Raw genomic sequence first — 23,384 nt, 5'->3', positions numbered from 1 at the left:
TGTTCTTCTGTCATATTATTATAAATTAATAATATACTACCAGTTCATAGAAAAAGATGTGAAGTAATAAGTATTTAAGGTAACACTTGACATTCTTTTCCTATTAAATGAGACAGTTGACAAATATGTTGGGGTATATATAGTTACTAAAGTGATTTCTTATCTGAAGCATGAGATTGCTATCATTGCCTCAAAGAATTAAACAGACTGAATCAACCCATTTATCAAATATACATTTAATATACAATTTCTTTTTGGGACCAGGGGATGAATCCAGGTATACAACAGGCTACGTCCCTAGTCCTTTTCATTTTTTATTTTGAGACAGTGTCTCACTAAGTTGCTTAGGCCTTGCAAAGTTGCTAAAGCTGGTCTTGAGATTGTAATCCTTCTGCCTCCTAAATTGCTGGGATTACAGGTTTGTGCCATGATGTCTGGCTAGCATATATATTTTTCTTGAAGCTCTGTGACACAAAAAGGTGGGAGTTACTATTGGAAGTGATTAAGGCAGTGGAAAGTCTGTAATAAGTGCATTTTGAATGTTACATACTATTGAAGGGATTCAAAAGAGAAGTATCTTACCATTGGGTTATCAAGTAAGACTTAATAAAGGCTTAAAATGAGGCTTAAAGTATTGTAGGATTTTGATTAGAGTGAGAAGATCATTCTAAACTGAGAAAACAGGGTAAAGAGGCAGAGAAGCAGGAAATGTAACTTGTATTTTAGGAATGTCAGTAGTCTTATTTGACAGACAAATGAAAACAGCAACGAAAAATGTTGCTTACTATGTGCCAGAATGTGGGGGTTCTTTATAGAAATTATTTGAGGTTTTATCTTTGTTTTTAGATGGTTAAACTGTTTCTGAGAGCTTAAGTAATTTGCTCAAGCCATTTACAAGGCCATAAAATGAGTTGGACCTTGGCAGTCTGGCTCCAGAACCTGTTCATCTTATCCCTAAATCATAGGTATCAAAAAGTGTATAGTGTGGAATAAAAATTAAAATTTAAAATTTGGAATGGATTCCTTTTAGCAATGAATGCTTGCCTAAGCAGTCTGAGCTACTTTTAATGGCAACAGCTTTTGGGGCAGGAGAAGAAAACATCAGAACAGAGTTTTAAATGCAACTGGGGAACAGTGCACACAATAGATTTGTACTCAATTTTAAAAAAAAAGAGCCAGCTGAAACTAGTCAGTCAATCAGCTGGAAAGTCACAAGGAGATTCTAACAGAGAAATAGGATAAGAAAGAAACAGGATTGACATCATGTTCTTTCCTATGTAATATTATTACGTAGTCATAGATAGTTAAAACCCATATACTCTTTTACATTTGAGCCAGCAAATGAGGGATGGAATTCACTAGTTTTATAATGTTATAAATAAAACCGAATCTGGTATGGATTGGGCATAGTGATGTCACTGCTCTATATTCTGTATTCCATCTTTACACTTCATTTTTTAAGTTTTTGCTTGTGTACATCCTACATTCTTTCTTATCTTCCCCTTTTTATTTCCTGGTGCTGTATATTTTCACTGGTTGGTAACCAGTAATTATCACACACACAATTATCACAATAACAATTTTCACACACACAATTCTATAGTTTCAGTAGTATAGGAACTACAGTAGAGGAAAACTCATCTCTTGAGTCACTTCATAACATTGTTTCAGTTTGCTATATTTTTTTACACATAAATATCCAACATTCAACTTAAACCGTAATATGAAAATTATTAGGTTAGACCCTTGAACCAAGTGTAAGCACACAAAATATTACAAAAGGATTTTTACATAGATAATTATATCCTACTTAGCTACATTGCCTTTTGATGTCCTCACATTCATAAATGGCTCCATCTTGTCCACTGTTTTCTAGCGTACTTTTCCCTATATCTTCTTTAAAGCCGGTATCGTGCATTTTTTGTAAATGATAAGCCATTTTTTTCTCTAGCAGGACTTGTTTCTAAAACATTTCAAAAATAACATCAATTTGGTTAATATCAATTTTCCATTTATAAATACAAAAATACTGTTTAAAATATGACAGTATATTGGAAATGAGAAATCTGTTTTGTGACTTGTAAGTTCACACTAAGCACAAAAGTGGGAGGGCAATAAGGGGTACACATCTATCTGTGGTCAAGTATGAAGAACATTTTTAACATTCAGATACAATTGAACTCATTGCACACTTTTGGGGAACTAGTACAATTTCTCTTCAAATAGGGTCTGTTATTCTTATCCTGGTAAACTTAAATAATTTTTCTAATTAAATAATTTTTAATTAGAAGATTCCTGGAGGCCTAAGCAAACGTCACCTTGGTCTACCACAGGCAAACATAACATAATATATGAAATGTGACTTCTTTTTGTGAATTTCTGTGCTAGTATAGCCATGAATGTAGCAGAAAGAAGATAACTTATGAGAAAGAAACCCAGAGATCCTCAGAGAGTTTTATATTCAGCAAGAAAATGGATCAGAACACATGCATAATGAAACTAAGACTGCATAAAGGACTATTCTAACGAATGAAATTGCATTCTAAAGAGTAGTAATTGCATCAACCTTAAGATCAAAATTATATCTATTTTTACTGGTTGCACTGGAAAGACTTCAAATCACATTGGGAGGAGTACTAAAATGAGTCTTACCTCAGTAATAAGAACTAACTCGTCCTAGATCAAATGTAGCTCTGGTTTTGTCTAAAAATTTATTTTTAAAAAGATATGAATAATCAAACTTTCCAAATAAATTACATATATATAAGAAAAATGATAAGGAATATGTATACCTATGGAAAAATATCCTGTACACAAAGTAAAATTCCCAATAATTGGCATTCAGTCAAAGAATGAAAGGTATATAAGAAAGCAGGGTAACATAACCCATAGAAAAAATAAATCAATGCACTAAAATCAACTCATAAAAGACACATATGTTAGAATCAACGAAAGAGCATTAATATAGTAAACGTAACTGCATCCTGTATGTTTACCAGTTAAATAGGAGACATAGCAGATGTAATATAAGCCAAGATAAAATTATGATATATGAGCTAAGTAATGGAAAGGATACATTAATGACAATATAGATATTACAAAAGAAACTGACATGAATTCAGCAAGAATAACTATTCAAAAGTAAGTATATGGAAAAAAATAAGAGTTTCAGAGACATGTGATAGCTTCAAGCAGTTTAATGCCTACAAAGAGAAAAGACACTATAAAATAAATATTTAACAATAATGACCTATAGTGTTCCAAAGTTGATAAAAATCATAAATTTGCAGGCTCAGGAAGCCCAAATAACCAATTTTACAGAAAACAACTAAAATGTCATCAGGCATATAGTAATCAAATTTCTCAAAACTAGTGATAAAAAGAAAATCTTAAAAGTTACCAGGGGTAAAAAAGTTATGTTACATAGAAACAAAGTTAAGAACAGCTGTAGAAAAGAGAGCAGAAAACATATTTTAAGGTCTAAAATAAAACAAAAGGTCAATGGGGAACTCTATATCTATCTGATATTAATTGAAATATGAGCTAACAAATATCCAAAGAAAATCTTTCAACATAAATGTAACATAGTTTTTCTGACATACAAATTAATTGACTAGGACAACTATTGAAGAAAACCCTTCAGAAAGAAGAAAGTTAAGATACCAGAAGAAAATATAGATATACAAAAAAGAATGAGGAACACTGAAACTGGTAAGCACATGGCTAAATATATAAGATTTACTATTTAAATGATATTAGTATATAAATTACTGTTTAGACATATGTCAATGTATTATGAGATTTATATATATACATATGGCTCAGGTTCTAAAAATAATATATATGCATACATATATATACACATAATATATATATATATATATATGTAAAATGAATAACTGAAACAGATAAAGACCAACGGAAAATAGAAAATAAAGTATATTATTGTAACATTCTTATAGTATGTAGAGTAATAGCACTGTAAGGTGTACACTAATAATAGCATACCATGATTCCTAGAGCAACTAAGCCACAAAGCACCAAATTATATAACAGAGAAAAAAATAAAATTCCAATAAAATTAATTTTAAAAATAATTAAAATTTAAAAATTCACAGAAGGAGGCAGAAAATGTAGAATAAGTCAATAAAGAAAAAACTAGACAAACAGAAAACAAATACTGAGATTATAGGTATAAAATTAAACATATTAATCATAATATCAAATATAAATGCATTAAACAACTTAAAGGCAGAGACTTTAAGACTGAATAAAATAGTCAAATCCTTCTATATGAGAAGTATGTCCAAACAAGGAACACAGAAAATGAGCCAATAGAGGGTTTTTTTTTTTTTGGTTGGGGGGGGTGGTTACTGGGAACTTAGGCACAATCGACCACGGAATCACATCTCCAGCCCTATTTTGCATTTTATAGAGACAGGGTCTCACTGAGTTGCTAAGGGCTTCAGTTTTGCTGAGATTGGCTTTCATGTCATGATCCTCCTGCCTCAGCCTCCTGAGCCGCTGAGATTACAGGCATGTGCCACCATGCCCAGCCTGGTGAATTAATAGAGTTTTAAAAGTTAAAATAATAATAATAATAATAATAATTTAAAAAGGAAAATGTCATGCTAATGCTAATCAAAAGAAAGTTGGAGTGATCAGGATTCCTTGAACAGAATTGATATCAGTCAAAAAGTTAAAAAAAATGTAGCATTCTATTGCTCTCAGAAAAGAATGATAGTCTCTATGAGGAAAAAAAAATAAAGAGAGTGGTAAAAATTGTATTCCATTAGCAATGGAAAGTTGCTAATGGTATTTCACTAAAAGAAGAGGCAATCTCCAAGCAGTCTGTAAGATATAGTACCATATATTTAATTATTTGTTGAAATAAACAAATATTCATGGAAACATTATGCATGGGTATATGTCTATGTGTGTGCTAAAAAGTTAATAAGGTTATAATTAGTTTATGGATGTTATCTCTTTTCTTATTCTAATTTACACTTTATATCACAACTCACTACATGTTATTAACATTAAAAACAGTTAAGCTTAAAAAATTAATTGATGAGAAAAAAATCAAAACTTTTACTAAGAATTTCTCATTCTCAGAAAAACAAAATTGGTTATTTAATTTTTATAAGAATTATAACTACAGCATGTGGTATAAAGCTAAAGCCAAAGGCAATTATATCAAATAACAGGACAATATGTTGTACATTATAGAAAAATATTTCAGTTAAGATATAGTAAAAATGTTTATAGCCAGGTGTGGAGGTACACAGCTGAAGTCTCAGTAACTCAGGAGATTAAGGCAAGAGGATTATCTAAGCCTAGGAATTTGGGGCCAGTCTAGGCAACATAGTGAGACAAAGTCCCCCCAAAAACTGTTTATAAATTTCAGTTTTGTATAATGCATATTATCTAGGGCAACCGGTCCATGGTCATCTTGCAGTGATTTTTATGTTGGAAAAATCCTCTCTTCAAACAGCCCCAACTAGAGTTCACCCTACCTTTCTGTCACTCTCTTCTCTATATTTACGCCGCTGTTCTTCTACCCTCTGTTCTCTTTTAACATCTTCTCCAATCCTTGTCAGAAGTAACATCTCTTTTGTCTTCCATTCCTAGAGAGCACAATGTTACTAGACTTGGTGTTTGTTCCCTTCCCAGGGATACCTTAATTTTGTTCCGCCACCCAAAAAATTAGACAACTCAAAGGCCTAACAAGCATCTGTTCTGGTCAAGCATAAGCAAAGTCATACAATGGTTTTGGAATGGGCTTTCCCCGCCCCCCACTGTTTCCTATTTTATAAAAGCAGGTAGCATGTTGGTTGGTTTGTTTTTTGTGATACTATGGATTGAACCCAGGGCTTTGCATAAGCACTCTTCATGAGAGCTTCACCCTCAGCTCTTCTTATTTTTTTATTTTGAGACAGGGTATCATCACTGTTATGGCCAGGCTATATAGGCAATGACCAAAAGACTCCATTTTATCCCCAAACTCCATGTCATGTAAGAAATGCTTCTCCCATGGGAAAACCCTGCCTTTGTACCTATCAACATTTGCTTAGCATAGCATATTGGCAACACAAAATGATGAAATTGTTCCTTCTATTCTTATATCCTGTACTTGTGCAGTGTACCCTAACTACATAAAATGTTAATGTTTGCCTAGATAATAGTAACCATTTTTCAACTTGTACACAACTACAGTCATTTTTACCCACTTCCCCTTCTACTTATGATCTTAGATCTTATGATGTTTGCTTGTAGTTTTGAAATATAGCAATAGCCACTTGTGAATAAAGTACTGACATGCCTTAGAAGGTGTGCTCTAACCTCTGGAGGGGGTCAAACAGTGTAGACTTGCAGCCTGCCTCCTCTTCCCACCAGCTAGTGCCAGGCTGGCTGGTGAATAAATATAGTTCAGTCTCCTTCTAAATCAAATTGTCAGGCTGGTTTCGGATTTGAAATCCTGCTTCAGCTTCCTAAGTACCTGGGATTACAGGCATGTACCACCACAATGGGCCATAATTATTTTTTACTAAGTATAAATTCAAAATTTTTTCCCCTTCACACAGAATGATATAGGGAAGTGAGTGTGTCCAGTAACTCTTTCACACTGCGGAAGTTCAGCTAGGAGTGGTGGTGAATGCCTGTAATTCCAGACTCAGGAGGCTGAGATGGGAGGATACCTTGAGTCCAGAAGTAGGAGTCTAACCTGGGCTACATAGATGCCTGTCCCCAAAGAGGAGAGGAGCAGAAATTGATTTATATGTACAGTGTGTGGTCTCTGCCTTAATTTTTATGTAATAATTTATACATTATAATTCTGAAGATAGTTTAATGGGTATAAATTATTTAGAAGTGAAATGACTTGAACTGACTTCATGCATTATGGCATACATTATTTACAAATGGAGAAAAGTATACACAATTTTTCCTCTCAATATTTTAAATCTATTATGTCTCACTTCTTCAATTTTTCTGCGAAGGTTAAGTTTTCTTCTTGTGTGTTCCCGCTGACGCCTCTCTTCTCTATCTCTCTGGAGTAGGCGATGCTCTTCTGCTGTGCGCTCTAGTTGTTCTAATTCCCTACATATCATATCCAGATACCTGAGAAAGAGTGCAAACATCATGAAGTGAATTGGATGTTTCCTGCACTATGGTATCTTGTGTTTTGATATTCCCAAATCATCTCTTTGCTTGCTTTTCACTTTTTGAACTAAAGGATTTTTTTTTCCATTAGTCCTGTTCACAGACCTTAAAGTCAGCTTGACTCATAATATTTTAAACATTTTAAAATCTTCCTATTCCATTTGTATATGTTGTCATAGCCAAGGCAATGGGATAATGTGTATCATACTAATTAAAGCATTTGCACAGTAAGCATTCAAAACTCAGTAGGTTTAGCAATATGAAGTTGGAAAGAATGTTGATATAAATGAAGCTGCAACTTCAAATCCAGAAGAAAAATTGAATTTTCTGAAAACAAAGTGAGTCCTTGTAATTTATAATTCTTTGAACAAATCTTCCATTTATAGTCTGGGTCTCTGGTACATAAATATCTTATGGTATTATTGCAAAATATATCTGTGGAATAAAAATTAAAAAATAAAATTCAGATAATACAGCCTAATTTTTCAACTCCTAGTGAAGGAAAAAAAATGTCACCTACCTTCACCTAAAAATACAAACTTGACAATGGAATATTAATGACTGAGTAATACCTGAATTAATTTACATGATTTTTAATTTTTTTTTTTTTATTTGTCAATTTTTTTTTTTTTTTATTGTGGGAAATGATTGGGAAATGATTAAAACTCAGTAGGTTTAGCAATATGAAGTTGGAAAGAATGTTGATATAAATGAAGCTGCAACTTCAAATCCAGAAGAAAAATTGAATTTTCTGAAAACAAAGTGAGTCCTTGTAATTTATAATTCTTTGAACAAATCTTCCATTTATAGTCTGGGTCTCTGGTACATAAATATCTTATGGTATTATTGCAAAATATATCTGTGGAATAAAAATTAAAAAATAAAATTCAGATAATACAGCCTAATTTTTCAACTCCTAGTGAAGGAAAAAAAATGTCACCTACCTTCACCTAAAAATACAAACTTGACAATGGAATATTAATGACTGAGTAATACCTGAATTAATTTACATGATTTTTAATTTTTTTTTTTTTATTTGTCAATTTTTTTTTTTTTTTATTGTGGGAAATGATTTACAGTAGAAGGGGTAGAGAGAAAAGGGGAGGGGAGGGGAGGGGAGGGGGGATAGTAGAAAATAGGACTGACAGCAGAATACATCAGACACTAGAAAGGCAATATGTGAATCAATGGAAGGGTAACTGATGTGATTTTTAATTTTTTTAAAGATAGTTTATGTTCATATTTTGCATCAGATATCTTAAACTATAAAGTTTTGGGCTTTGTATTAACTGCCTCGGATTTAATGCTGTCAGACCTTAAAAATGGATCACAAAAACTTGTTTTCAACATGTGCTAAAAATACTTTCCCTTCCTCTCCTTCTGTAGAAAGGGTTTTGGACCTGTTTTTCCTTCAGTCATGTTTGGCTTACCTCTTGGTTTAAGTTTATCTTCTCTGGTAAAGCTTAAATTTTCTTTCACAGCCTTGACACCAAGGTTCCCAACCCTGTATCTCTGTCTCCTCACCTTCTTCCTTTCCACACTAAGGACTATAAGGGAGTAAAGCAGTATCTACTATTTAAAAGAAAAAAAATCTTGCTTTCAATGATTTCCAGTATTTTTTCAATTTATTTGAGTTCATAATATATATGTAAAAATATGAATTAATTTCAGTCTTACCTGTGTCTTATTAACCTCTCCTGGTCCTTAATAGATTGTGCAGCGCCCTCATGTAACAACCAATTCTGGAAGTGTGCAATTTCAGAACATTCAGGGAGATGATTGGTTTCCTGCAGTCTACGTAGTTGTTTTGCAATCATTTTCTAGTTTAGAAATGTATATTATAAATATGTAATTTCTTATATTTCCCAGAAATAGAGCCATTAGCATTTCTAAATTGCATAAAATATTAATCATTTAATTGCACTTAAATCTATTTTGAATATATTAGACACAAAAACAACCAAACCAAAATGAAGATTTATTTCTCTGAAAATTAGAGATAAACCCTTCATTTGTATACCTGTTTTAAAGAAATTAAATAAAATCATCAGAGAAGTAGAGGGCAAGTGGAGAAAGATACACAACACTTAAAAGTGTAGGGAAGTCATTCTCATTTTAATCCAACTCTCTAATCTCGAGCATAAATTTACAGACACATGTTTCCTTATTTTGAATTAACTTTCTTGCCCCTAAAACCTGAATGTTCTTCCCCTCTCTCTCTCTAACACAGATGTGCCCCATATACAGCTTAGAGTTAAAAATCAGAAGGAAGTCACTGCCTAAAACCGCTCATTCTATGGCCAAGAATTCCATTGCACCTTTAAGAAGAACATTTCGATAGAGTAAATGCAGGTGCATGGACGTGAGTAACCACACAGTGTACATGTTCTTAGAGTCATCTGTAGGACACCATAGAAATTCTTCATACTGTTTTCTTCCTACTGCTTAACCGGTTTTGGATTACAGTTTAAGAATCTTGCTGTCACAACATACTTCCTATTTGCCACAGATCAAGCAGAAGTAACACATTTGACCAGAAATTTAATTTCCAGATTAAGTCAGTCACCTTTAGTGATTTAATGCATGAACTAATTCCTTTCCCATTTTTGGTCAAAGATAGCCAACTTACAAATATTGTCTATTCCTGTTCTAATTTTTTTATTCAGAAAAATACTGAATTACTTTGTCAACAATTAAAAGTCAAAGTGTTATTAAAAACACACACACATACAAACAAAATTTCTTTCTAAACTGCTTAAAGAAATCAAATTGAAGTATTTAACTTACTTGTTCCCTTACATAGTTTCTTTCAAAGTCTAATTTTAAGCTGGTGAGATATTGTCTGTATTTATTTAATTCCTTCAAGGTACACACAATCTAAAAGCAAAAACAAAAATGTATAAATATTTTAAATATATAATATATAAAAGTAATAATCACTTTGCAGAGGAAAAATAGTAGAGACAAAATTTAATCACATTTTGGTATCAATAGTAATAGTATCAAGGATAATATCTTTCTATATTTGTTGAATATAAAGTAGAATACAAAGAATTTGTAGAATATAAAATAATATTTTTAAAATTTCGATCCAAAATGACCTATAATAAGGAATTTATTACTAACAATTAATTGAAGTTTTTGAAATAGTAATTCTGATTAATTATAATTCAGATTATAATTATAAATGTCTAACTCAAGTAAGAACATTCCATTGGGATTCAAACAGAGTGAACAGTCCTATTTCATCTAATTTTTTATATTAATACACCACAGTGAATCTCACCATCATGTACATCCATAAGACACTAATAAGAAAAAAAAACTATAATAGCAGAAAGATCAGTAGAGGGAAGGGAAATAGGGGAGGAAAGAAAAGAGGGAAAGGGGAGATTTTGGGGACTGAATGAGAAAAAAAAATTATATTTCATACTTTTAGAATTATGTTAAAATGAATAATATTATGAATAACTAAAAAGAATCAACTTAAAACATATATGGTTCATAATCCTGACAAGCATACAGTGCCATTAGAGACAAATAAACAAGACTGTAATACAGCTGAGGCAAATAATATATTTTTACCATCATAAATTACTTATTTATAATCATGATATTTCAAAGAAAAAAAGGTGAAGAATTAGTTTCATTTAGAAACACCTGTTGTCTGATTTCGTTTTGCTCAAACAATTCTAAGTTAAAGGTGATACTGGCTCTCCAGGAAGGTATAGAAGCACACATGTATGAAATTTTTAAGTTTCTTTTTTTCATTTACAAAAAGTAAGTTTAACCCACTTTATTATTGCTGGTGATGTAGCCACCTTTCTTTAGTCTCCTCAGGATATCTTTGCGCTTATAGTAGGCTCTTAAATGTGGATCATGGAGGTTTTTATACTGGTTTTCCAAAAGCTGACAATAAGGATCTGTCAGGTTAAAACCATAGGAAGGTCGAAAAAGCTGCAAACACAGATTAAAAAATATTACATATGTAAAATTGGTGCATTTTCAAATTTAAATAACCTATTGAGATGGCTAGAAATAACACATGATGGAAGAATCTGAACAGGAGAAACTCCAATGGAAAGATTTACTTGAAGCAAGTTTAAACACTATTCTCCTCTTCTTTTTCTCAATTACATGAATTATTCTAAGGACCCAACCTCACTGCTCTGTATCAGTCTCTGACCCTAATCCAGAGAAGACAGGATGAGAGGAAAAGAAAAGGTAAAGTGTAGAAATTTTTTAAGGCATAAAGCAATGCTAAGTTCTCCCTTTCTTAATTCCTCTATCAGATCATGGCATTACATTCAAAAGGATAGTATTAATTATATTTATTATATGTCAACATCTGAAAAAGAAAATCTTTCAATGTAATTAAATGGAAGTAACTTGAACAAACAGTAAAAGCAAAACTCAGATGTTAAAACTTTGGGGTTAAAGAGTCATTGTATTTTGGGTCTTTAATGAAAGAAAATTCTACATTCAAAGCAAACTCTAGATCTACATAGTTCAACATATCGAAGAGCCAACTTTAAAACATATTTATAGGAAATGAGGGGGGTTTTGCATTCTATCTAAGTTTGGCTACAACAACACAAGTGTGAGTCAAAAGGGAAAAAAAGCCAGATCTGGAATCAGGTGAAAGAAGTGGAATATGTGGGTGAGCTGGAAAACCAGGGAGCATGTGCTTTTTCTGCAGGCATCTAGTTCCATGAACACTATCACACAACACAGTGCATGATCCACACATGTCTGCAGCTATTGATTGGTGACCTCCAGATTTGACTACAGATATAACTTTGTTCAATACTTTTATAAGTACTCAGAAGGCTGGCTGGGTGGGACCCTACAAACACTTCCACAAAAGGGTAGAGAGAAGGTCCATAATAGTATAATAATTCTCCCTTTTTACTGAAAATCTTCTTTGTTAAGTTTCTGACCCCCTGTTTAACACTAAACTTTAATTGCTTTCAAGTGGCCAAATCAGAAAACCAAATTTCCTGTTTACAAAATGCTTCTCTGCAAAGCATAGAAAAGAATCTGCTAGCATAAAGTCTTTAATTCAATGAGAAAGACATCTCTCCTATAAAGGAAACAATTAATAATAATAAGTTGAGGAGGGGACTGTCGCTTTTAGATGGTGATAATTAGTTTTCAATTTTGTTTAGATGTTTTTGACCTTTATTTATTTTTTCTTTTAAATTTTCCCCCTTTTCCCCCTACCTCCAGGGTGGTACTGGGATTAAACCCAGGGGTACTCCACCACTGAGTTACATTTTCCAGCCCTTTGTAATTTTTACTTCTTTCATTTTGAGAAAGAGTCTCAGTTGATGAGGCTGGCCTCAATCTTGCAATCCTCCTACTTCAGCCTCCAAGGTCCCTGAGACTACAGGTGTGCACCACTGCACAAGGCAACTGTTGACTTTTAGTTGTACCAGGCATATGTTTCTCAAGGTGAAACCTGATCACCTAAGTCATGAAAAGGTATTACCTTTTAATACATGATTCATTAAAGCCAGAGTAACCCTTTGTTGTCAATAGAAATAACTGGTTTTTCTATATATAAAAATAATAAAGATTTACTTCATCAAATATATAATGCTGAGAAAAAATAACCTCATAAAGTCAGTCTTCAGGGAGGTGGCCTGGTACCTAATTATGGCCAAGTGAATAATTTTGGAATAAGTAATAGAAAATATAATTTTAAAAAGTAACATACAAATGAATTTATTGATTGAAAAATGGTAATACAGTAAACAAATTAGAAGCAGCGGATAAAAGACAGGGCTAAGTTTCTATGCTAAAGAGAAATTATATTGTTGTATGACTAGTAATTGAATAAATTTCAAGCAAATTTTAGCAATAAATTTGTGTAGATATGACACAAATTTTGTGAGGATGGCTTTTTTAAAAAATTAATACATAAAAATGGTAACATTTATGGGGTACCATGTGATATTTTAATGCATGCATAAATTGTGTAGTGTTCAAATCAGATTGAACACATTTATATCTTCAATATGCATCATTCCTTTGTGGTGAAAACATTCAAAAAAATTTTTAAGACAAAATATAGAGTACACTATCATCACCTCTAGTCACTATATGTACAAGAGAATACAGAACTTCTTTCTCCTATCTATATCTTAGCTTACTATATTCAAGTAGAACAGATTAGCTTTCAAAAAGTAATTATGTTTTTGTCAGAAATAAAACTTATTTTGGGAAATAAGTATTTCCCAATTTTATAAGTATGTCCTCATATTTATTAGGGGTTACACAATGTAAGTGTTCCCCCAAATTTACATTTTGCAGTCTTAGCTTCCAATGTGTTATTAAAAGGTAGAGTCCTGGGAGGTAATTAAATCATGAAGGTTGAGCCCTTAGGAATGGTACTAATGCTCTCGTAAGAGACCACAGACAGCTCATCAACTCTTTTTCTGCCACTTAAGAGTTATAAGCAGAGGGTGCTAAACAGAATCCAATCATGCTGGCACCTTCATTTCAGATTTCCAACCTCCAGAACCTTGTAAATAAATTTCTTTTGTTTTATAGATAAATAGTCTACAGTATTTTACTATAGGAACAAAAATAAGATATTCAGCAAGTATAAAATATCAAAGGGCTCCACTTATTTCTGATGACATCATAGTGAAAGGGTTGAGTTCACTTAGAATTCTTTTACAGAACTTTTTTGAATATTGATCAAAGTAACCACTCAATAAGAATATCCCGAATCTCAAGAATTTGTCAATAAAAACTGGGGAGTTTTCAGACAGGGATAGAGTTGAGGACTAGAAACATGAAAATATTTGAGAGAAGTAAACATTATAATCCAGTCTGGATGTTGAGTGAGATCAGTCAAACCAAGGACATGTGAATTCTAAGTAAAGATAAGCTAGTCAAGGTCTATACTGGCTCACAAAGAATCTTGAAGAACGACTCAGATTCATAGATTAGGGAGAAGAAAAACTGTTAAACTAGGAGACTGGAGGACAAAACCACGGTATGGATGTGTGATTATAAAAGACATGTACTTGAAGTAGCCAAGGCTCTGGAGATTTGACTGAAAGGCCAGATTGGGGTAAATGTTGGGACCACCTCCTCATAGAGGCAGGGCCATCTTTTTCCACGTTGTGTGTGAAAACAGCATTGGGCTCAAAACTCACACACACACGCACAAAAAGTGTTTTAGAAAGAGAGTTAGTTATTAACCAATATTACTATTGGTTAAAATCATAACACATAAACAACAGCAGCCTTTGACCTTTCATTCAAAATACATTTTTAAGCAAATAAAAACTAATTATGCTGTTATATGTGAAACATTACTAAAACTGTTAATAAACTTCCATAAGTTATAAATTAAGACAGAACTCAATACAAACTTTCTGGCTCGTGATTTTGTCCAAATTATGTAGGATGCAAATGCTTTACATATATTACAAATAATGCCTCTGGATAGATGTATGTTTTGATTGTTTGTTGTTGTTGTAGTTGTTTTCTCTCGTGAATGTTAACGCAAATTCCCTTAATGGACTTTGTATACTGTAGCCTCTGAATTTAAGAGCAAGTAGAAAGGGAAAAAGAAAACTAAAGACAGTTAAAAATCAGTTTTACCTTTTCACTTATATTCGTAGTAAAGAAAACAGTATTACTTCCTGGAATCACAGGCAGCTTGACGCCAAGGGGCAAATCCAGTAGTTGAGAGGCTCCCACCCCTGGAAACTGGGTCTTGTGTACACCCTGTCAGGCACAATTGGACACTTTAGTTGTTCTTCTTTTCCGTGGGTGAACCCCTTTGGTTCAGGCCAGTCTCCTCCCACTCCCACTAAGGAAGCCCTGGCCTCTCATGCCGGGTTGCAGGGGTGCGCGCACCTGATGCCCATGAAGCCCTCCAGCCTCGCGGGGGGCCCCTGCTCCAGCTCCGCGGGTGCGCGCCAAGGGGGCGCAGGGCTGGACCGTTACACTAAGGCCAGGCCCTGTGTGGCTAGGCCCTCCCCAGCAGGCCTGAGACCCAGCAGAGAACAAAGACCCCGGGCTTGTGGCCACTCACGTCTCCGCACTGCTGACTGTCCGCGGCCACGCTGCTGGAGCCCGTCTTGGTGGCGGCGACATTGGCAGCCTTGGAGCAGGCTCTGAGGTACAGCTCCATAGCCGGCTAGGCCTGGGTCCTCCCCCGCCGCCCTCGGGGCTCGCTTTCCCAAGCAGCGCTTCGCCGTCGTCCCTCTGTCGCGACCCGACGGGCAATGGCCAGTGCCCTCGGTCTCGAGGCCCCACCCGCCGCGTTCCCGGCTAGAACTTCCAGGACGCGGACGAACGCAGCGGCCTCGCGGGCGGTGGCGGCTCGCGCAGGGGCCAGAACCCTCCGGTTGGGAGGACCGGTACTCAGGCCTGATCCCAGAGACCGACTGCAGTCCAGATCCCCTCAGAAGATCCAAACCCACAAAGCTTGGTTGCGGGGTGGCTGGTGAAGGTCTCCTGAGCGCGTCGACGAGGGGTTCTGGCTTTCCACACCTGCCACATGCACACATTGGCACCACAGCGCCCAGGCTGAGGGCTTCTTTCCATGCGAGGTCCCCAGGGGTGTATCAGTTTCCACTGGCCTCCTCCCTCCTCTAGCCTTGATCTTTCCTTGCCAGCTGTCTTCTCTTTTACTTTTAGGACTGTCTTGTTTTATCCTGTTTCTCTCTTTCTGTTTTTCTTAACCACCCACTCAAATTTCGTAAAGTTCCCGCCTTCTTTTGCTCCACCCACCGAGGTAGGCCCAGCCTAGAACAGTGTGTGACATAATGGCTCCTGACTTTAAGCCGCATCAGGAAGCTGGGGCAGAGACTATTTGAACTCAGAAGCTAGGACTTGGCTTCATAGGTTCGTTGACCCACAACTGTTCCCCATCATTTCTGGGCCCCTAGAAATACTGTGCTAAACACCTTTCAAACATTTCATTCTTAACAACAGCCTTGCCAATAGTTACCCGCTTTTTTTTTTTTTTCAAATATTGAGAAAGGATGATGATCACTATTAAATCATGGCTCCAGAGGCCGTTTTCTTAATCAGAATAATCTTACTTTTGCTCTCTTTTAATTTCACTTGTATGAATAGGATTCAGTTTGAAATCTGGGCAATATAGTCTATTGCCAGCTCTCCATGTGGATGTCCCACAATCAACTCATTCAATATACTGAAATTGCAACACACACACACACACACACACACACACACAGACATCCTTCACCAGTATAAAACGAAGGGCTCATTCTTGTATTTTTCATCTGATTGAGGGATACTTATGGATACTTCCTTTTCCCTTGTGCCCATGTACAGTGGACACTTAAATCTTGATTGTCCTTAAAATTAATTTGTCCCTTCTTTTCTATCACTTCACTACTCTCCCAGTTAAGCAACTTATCACTTTTTATTTATTTATGTTATTGCCACGGCCTTACAACAGAACTGTTTATCCCACTGGTTCACCTTTTATCTAACCGATCTTTGATGGCAAACTAACCATTTCTCTTGCATTAAAATTCCATTTACACTAAGGAAGACTAAAAGGATGTGACAGCCTCTATTACTTAATCTGTGTTTTAGTTTATTATTACTGATCTAATAAATTACCACAAATTCATTGGCTTAAAAAACTAGAATTATTATCTTATCGTAATGGAGGAAAGTAGTTAAAAATGAATCTAATTGGACTTAAACCAAATGTTAGAACTGCCATTATACACAGAGTGTAAATGGGTGGATTCTTTTTCTTGGGAAAACACAAAAGAATGAAATCCATGGACACAAGGATGAGAGCAAATCATTAGGATTTATTAGAGTAATAGCAGAGGTCCCCAAAAGGAGGGACCCCAAGAGGGTGGGGGTATCTGTTGTCTAGGGGATTTTATGGGCACCATCTGTCCCTGTAGTTGACTGGTGGTATGATAGGATTCAAAAAGGGACTAGTCAACTCTATTTTTCTTCAACAAATCTGGGGAAAGCAGTTTTCAAGCCATTATTAACATAAGGGGGGTTGTGGTGCTGAGGGTTTGTTGGCACAAGGGAAATGCTTTGGAGAAGATGTGCTTGGTTGTTGGTAGGATAGGAGTAACTAAGGAAGAGCTATTGTAGTTGAAGCCCTCAGAGGCAGTGACAGGATGTTCTCCAGGCCTGATGTCTCCTTCTAGGACAATATGGTCTCACTCCCTCTTTTCCTTTATCTGCCTTTGGGTGGTCTATCTTCCTGCTTCATTGTCTCACCATGTTCCTTTTTGAGGTCTAAGGCACAATCTGTGTCCTTACATTTTCTGGCTTCTACAAGTTTCCCCTTCAAATCCAGCAGGATAGCCCTTTCAAACTTATCTCTGATTCAGATCTCTGTCTTACTCTTCTGCAATTAATAAATTGTTGTGAATATAATGAGTCCATCTAGATGACCCAGGAAAATGTATTTTTTATTTGAGGGCAACTAATTTAGCAATTTTAATTCCATCAGCAATATTTTTTTAATTCTTTTTTTAATATTTATTTTTTAGTTGGACACAATATCTTTATTTATTTATTTTTATGTGGTGCTATGGATCGAATCCAGGGCCTGGCACTTGCTAGGCGAGTGCTCTACCGCTGAGCCACAATCCCAGCCCCCATCAGCAATATTAATTCCCCCTTGCCATAAAGCAATGTTTTCACAAATGTTGAAAAGTTTTCTTCTGCCTGGGATAACCAAACTCATTTTCTACTGTTTGCAGTCCCAAACCATATCTCATATAATACACACTGTAGTCCCAACTTGTCTTCATTTTCATCATTTCTTAATGTAAATATCAACAGAAAACACTAATGATTGGGTTTTGCAACCTCCTTATGCTTAGTTAAGAAATAAAATCTAAGAGCTTTAGGATATTGTATTAGGATTCTCCAGGGAAACAGAACACAGAATCTCTTTCACATGTGTGAGTGCTCTCTCTTTCTCTCTCTCTCTCTCTCTCTCTCTCTCTCTCTGTATGTGTATGTATGTATGTATATATATATACACACACACACACACATATGCACATACATATATGCATATATCTACATATATATAATATGTGTGTGTGTTTCAAGTGATTGTGGAAACTTGGCCAATTCAAAAACTGATGGGATAGGCCAGCAGATGGGAGACTCAGGGAAAAGATGTAGTATAATTCCAAAGGCAGAATTCCTTTTTTCTTGGGAAAAAAAAAAATTAGCTTTTGTTCTATTAAGGTCTGCAACTGATTAGATGAGTCTTATCCATATTATGGGCAGCATTCTATTATATTCCAAGCCCACTGATTTAAATGTTAATCTATCTAAACCTTCCCTCACAGAAACATTCAGAATGATATTTGATGAGTCTGAGCACTATGTCTCAGCCAAGTTGACATGTAGAAATAACCATCACAGATCCCAATCAGTGTATTTCATTGAGCCAAATTACTTTCTGAACCTGAAAAATAGGAATTGGTCACTTTAGGAAAAGTATTTCAGTTTAAGTTACACTCTTTAAAATATTGTATTTAATTGTTACTCCTGTATTTGGACTCAACCTAGGTAAAATGTTTTCTTTTTCTATTTATCACTAACTGTCGTTTGATTGTACTTCTTAATTTCTTGAATGCTTAACAGTTTATTCAGTTATTTTGCTTCAAACTAGTCTCTGACATATAACCAATAACATGATATTAAGATAGGTTATCTTTCTTTATATTGTTCATTTTCATTAATATTTTATAGATTGACAGTCTCACAATAACCTTACCTCATTTTTTCCTAAGAAAGTGTTTTTAAATAAAATTAGAAATAAAAATTAAATCTTTATTTCTGAGCATGGTGTCACATGTCTATAATCCTAGTAACTCCAAAGGGTGAAACAGGAGGATAGCAAGTTTGAGATCAGTCTCAGCAACCTACTAATATCCTCAGCAATTCAGTAATATTCTGTCTCAAAATAAAAAATTGAAAAAAGATCAGTAATAAAACACCCCAGTTTCAATCTCCAGTACTGAAAAAAAAGGATGAAGCTTATTAAATGTAATTTTTCTTTTTCTTTTTAAAATTATGTCACCTGTGTTTGATCATTTAAACTGACTTTAAAATCATTGATATTAGTAAATTCATCAGATAACAGAAAATGTTCTTGATATTATGTGCAGTAATTGCTATTTTGTTTAACAGTTTTAAGGGAGATTTGCACATAGAACACACCTAAAATTCTTAGAAAAGCTATCAAATAAATTATAATGTAATGGAATTAGATGTAATAAAGTAAAATGAAAGTAATTTTAGGGACTTGCCATAACACGCAAGTAAATCAATCAGAGTCACTCCAGGTGAATTGGGTTAGCACTGAATAATCACACAGACACAGAAAGTACCTTTTTGGGGGGATTCATTGACTCCTCTGCCTCAGCTCCCACAAGGAAGGCAAGGGAGGCAGGCAATAAAGAGAGCACACCTGAGACCCTATATTTTTGGGGAGGACATTCCAGAAAGTTCCATCCAAATGAGACAAAAGATTGGGTTTTAGCCAGGTGTCTCCTAGTCCCATTGGGTGATGCCCACTTCCAGAGCTGTAATTCCTTGCCAAGCAAAGGTGATCTATCTGCTTTCGCACTGTAAGTAGAAGCCAGTCTCACACCTCCATTGCTCAAAGCTAAGTGTTGTGCTCAGCTCCTTTTCATGGAGGCCCCCAACAGGAACTGACATACTGTTGTGCATAGACATAAAGTTTGAAAAGTTTTAGGCTTCTTTCTAGAAATTTATAACAATGATTATGATGTGAAATGCCTGAGACATAACCAGGAGATGAAAAAGGGGAAAACATACCTATAGTAATGCAGTGGACTGCTAACCAGATTACAGTTAAAGTCATAAAATATATATAGGTAGGTATAATAAGAGGCGGGGTAATATAGATCCCACCAGGGAGACATAAGGGATCTATATTACCCTGAGTAATTTGGGGGAGGGGTATTTACAAAGTACCAAAGTACCTGAGTATTTGGGGGGAGGGGTATTTACAAAGTATCAAACACCGTGGCATCTTAAAACAACCACATTTTACTCTATCACTGTTCTGAAAGCTAAAAATCTAAAATCAAGATGTTGGCAGAGTAATGCTCTCTTTTAAGGCTTTCTGGGAGGAAACTTCCTTATCTATTTCTAGGTTTTGGTGATTGCTACCAATCTCTGGATATATTCTCTGTGTGTCTCTGTATACAAATTTTTCTTTCCTTGTCAGGCTACTATTAGTCTTGTTAGTCAGCTTTTTGTCACCATGAACAAAAGACCTGATAAGAACAACTAGAGGAGGAAAAGTTAATTTTGACTCACAATTTCAGAGGTTCAGAGCATAGTCAGCCAACTCCATTGCTGTAGGTCCAAGGTGAGACAGAACATGATGGTGGAAGGGCATAGTGGAGAAATGCTACTCAGCTCATGGCAGCCAACAATAGAAACAGGGGAGAAGGGCCATAGGAATGATGAACTCTTCTAGAGCATACCACCAGTGACCTACCTCCTCCAGCCATGCCCCAACTGCCATAGTTACCATCCAGTTTGTCTATTAAAACTAGGGTTAAACATCTCATAATCATTTCACCTCTGAATATTCCCTACATTAACATAGGAGCTATTGAGGCACACTTCATATTCAAAGGATGATATTCTTACCCTAGACCCCCAAAAGCTCATGTCCATCACACAGTGCAAAATACATTTAGTGTGTCTTCAAGAGTCCTCATAGTTTTAACATTTTCACCATTGCCCAAAGTTCAAAACTTAAGTCTCATCTGAGAACCAAGGAAAACTCTTGGCTGTGAGCCCTGTAATGATGAAAAGCCAGTTACATATATCCAATATACTATGGCACAGAGTAAACATTCCTGTTCCAAAAGGGAGGAAAGGGGGTATAGAAAGAAGAGATGAAAACGAAACAAGACTGCAATCCAGCTGGAAAAATAATTTTGGAGCATCTGGAGCACATTGTGTTGAGATGTGAGATCACCACCAAAGGGCTTAGCCAGCCCCATCCCTTTGGCCACATGATCTCTCTCTCTTAGCCTCTCTCTTTGCAGCCAGAAATTTTCATTAATTGTAATCTGTAACAAGTTCAAATGATTTGCATTTCTTAATTCTTGAGGTCTCCATTTCAACTTTGGCTACACCTTTACAGCTTCATGTATCACTCTCTCCAAGGTTGTCTGCAAGGATTCCAACCCTGCTACATTTTGTTTAGCCTCACAGACCTCCCTTTGTAATCTTGATGGAAGCCTCCATGAACCCCTAAATCCAACATCCTGCATTTCTGCAGGATGTGGATGATGCCAGGGTCTGCTGTCAGACTGACCAGTAGCTGAGTTGCCTTGGATTTTGTCTGGGTAGCTGAGCATGATGAAACAAATCCTGGGGAAACACATTTATAGACAACCCTGTGCAAGAAGGATGTCCCCAAGCACCCTGAAATGTTTTTACTTCTATACTTTGAGGCTTCAGATGTGGTCTTGCTGAATCCTGAGTTACCCTCAAAGCATCTTTCCTATTTAGCATCACTTTAGAGCCTATAATGCTTCAACAATAACACCTTCCTTGACCCCAATTTTATATGCAGTTTTCTCGCCAGACTGCAAGTTTTGAAAATTCTTCAGCTCTGCTGTGTGTTCCCCATTCTTATAATAAAGCTGACTAAAAATATCCATGCCACTGCCTGAATGCTTTGCTGCTTTGAACTTTCTTCCATCAGATTAATTATTCCATCACCTTTAAATTGGGACTCACAGAAAGTGTCAGGAAGTGCACAAAATGTAGTCAATTTCTTTGCCAGAATGTAACATGAATGGCCTGTTCTCCAATTTTCACTAGAGTCCCCAGTCACCTCTGAGACCTCATGTGTGCAGCCTTTACTCTCCACATTCCTATTGGCATTCTGATCTTCTGAGCTCCCAGAAGAATCATCCAATAAGTCCTGCTTACAATAGTCTAAGTCTTCTCTGCCCTGCATCTCCAAGCATTTCCAGATTCCTTCCACAAGCCAATTCCAAATACTTCTGAACCACATAGTTCAATCACAGTAAAAATTCCACTCATTGTCCAATTTCTGTCTTAGTCAGCTTTTTGTCAATGTAACCAATAAAGCCTGAAAAGAACAACTTAGAGGAAGGAAAATATATTTTGTCTCATGGTTTCAGCGGTTCAGTCTGTAGTCAGCCAACTCCATTGCTCTGGGGCCCAAAATGAGGCTGAACACTTTGGAGGAATTTGATAAAAGAGTGCTACTCAGCTCATGGTATCCAGGAGGCAGTGAGAAAGGTGGGGAAAGGACCACTGAGATTATGACCCTTCCAGGTCATGCTCCCAGTGGCCCACCTTCTCCAGCCATGCCCCATCTGCCTAGAGTTGCCACCTAGTTATTCCATCTACCAGGATAAATTGATTATGTTTCCTGCTGTCCTGAGCTTTTAGAGACACCTCATATCCAAACCATAATTGTTACCAATCACTGGTTTATGGGCCAGGCTAATCCAGTATAGCTTCATTGTTTTAGTGCAATTACATCTGTACATATCCTATTTTCAAGTAACTCCACATTCTGAGGTTCTCATTGAGCATGAATTTTGGGAGAATTCTGTTGAACCATATAGTAAAGCATTATAAAACATCCTTTTGATGGCTGAGATTAATATATTGCTGGATCAAGAAAGACTGTTCAAGATATTGATTGTCAACATAAGAACCTGTATCATAATAACAAAACCTAGTTACACAATCTTCATAATGTATGCAGGTTTCTAAACAATTCCTGGACCTACAGAGAGAGCAGATGATATTAAGCCATCACACTTTCTTTAATTGATGCAATTAAAGTAGGCAAGAAACATGAAAGAATATTACACATCCATATTCCCTGCAGTAGTCCATTTCTACCATATAAACACTTAGATTCTGATTAGTTACTACTTCTGATTAACCACCTCTCTTTATATTACTGAAAAAACTGACTCAGATTTTGAAGTAAACCATCTTCTGAGTATATAATTCATTGAATGCCAAGTAACCAGTTTTTATATTTCTGTAAAATAGCTTCTGTGTTGATGTTTCAGATATTTTTAAGCTACTTATTTTTACACGAGAGCTAATAAAAATTGAGGTTAAAAATCTAGTAAGGACTACATACATTTATAGCTCTTTGATAATACCTTACCTTTTAAAGC

The 23,384-nt window shown here is 35.5% G+C and overlaps 1 protein-coding gene across 1 annotated transcript in view; it reads right to left on the bottom strand.

Moving 5' to 3' along the window:
- The window catches only part of Fsip2 (fibrous sheath interacting protein 2), an 88,269-nt gene extending 72,919 nt beyond the window's left edge, over positions 1-15,350 (bottom strand). Inside the window, exons 1-8 of the mRNA XM_005324407.3 lie at positions 15,218-15,350; positions 14,782-14,907; positions 10,957-11,118; positions 9,949-10,038; positions 8,839-8,981; positions 6,978-7,119; positions 5,517-5,627; positions 1,840-1,963 (exon numbers count right to left, since the gene is read on the bottom strand). Of these exons, the coding sequence (XP_005324464.2) occupies positions 1,840-1,963; positions 5,517-5,627; positions 6,978-7,119; positions 8,839-8,981; positions 9,949-10,038; positions 10,957-11,118; positions 14,782-14,907; positions 15,218-15,316 (997 nt within the window). The 5' untranslated portion in view covers positions 15,317-15,350. The remainder of the gene's footprint in view (positions 1-1,839; positions 1,964-5,516; positions 5,628-6,977; positions 7,120-8,838; positions 8,982-9,948; positions 10,039-10,956; positions 11,119-14,781; positions 14,908-15,217) is intronic.
- Between the last annotated feature and the right edge of the window lie 8,034 nt (positions 15,351-23,384).

Source organism: Ictidomys tridecemlineatus, chromosome 7, assembly GCF_052094955.1.
Source record: "Ictidomys tridecemlineatus isolate mIctTri1 chromosome 7, mIctTri1.hap1, whole genome shotgun sequence".
Classification (NCBI taxonomy): Eukaryota; Metazoa; Chordata; class Mammalia; order Rodentia; family Sciuridae; genus Ictidomys; species Ictidomys tridecemlineatus.
This window is presented reverse-complemented; position numbering and strand designations above follow the sequence as displayed.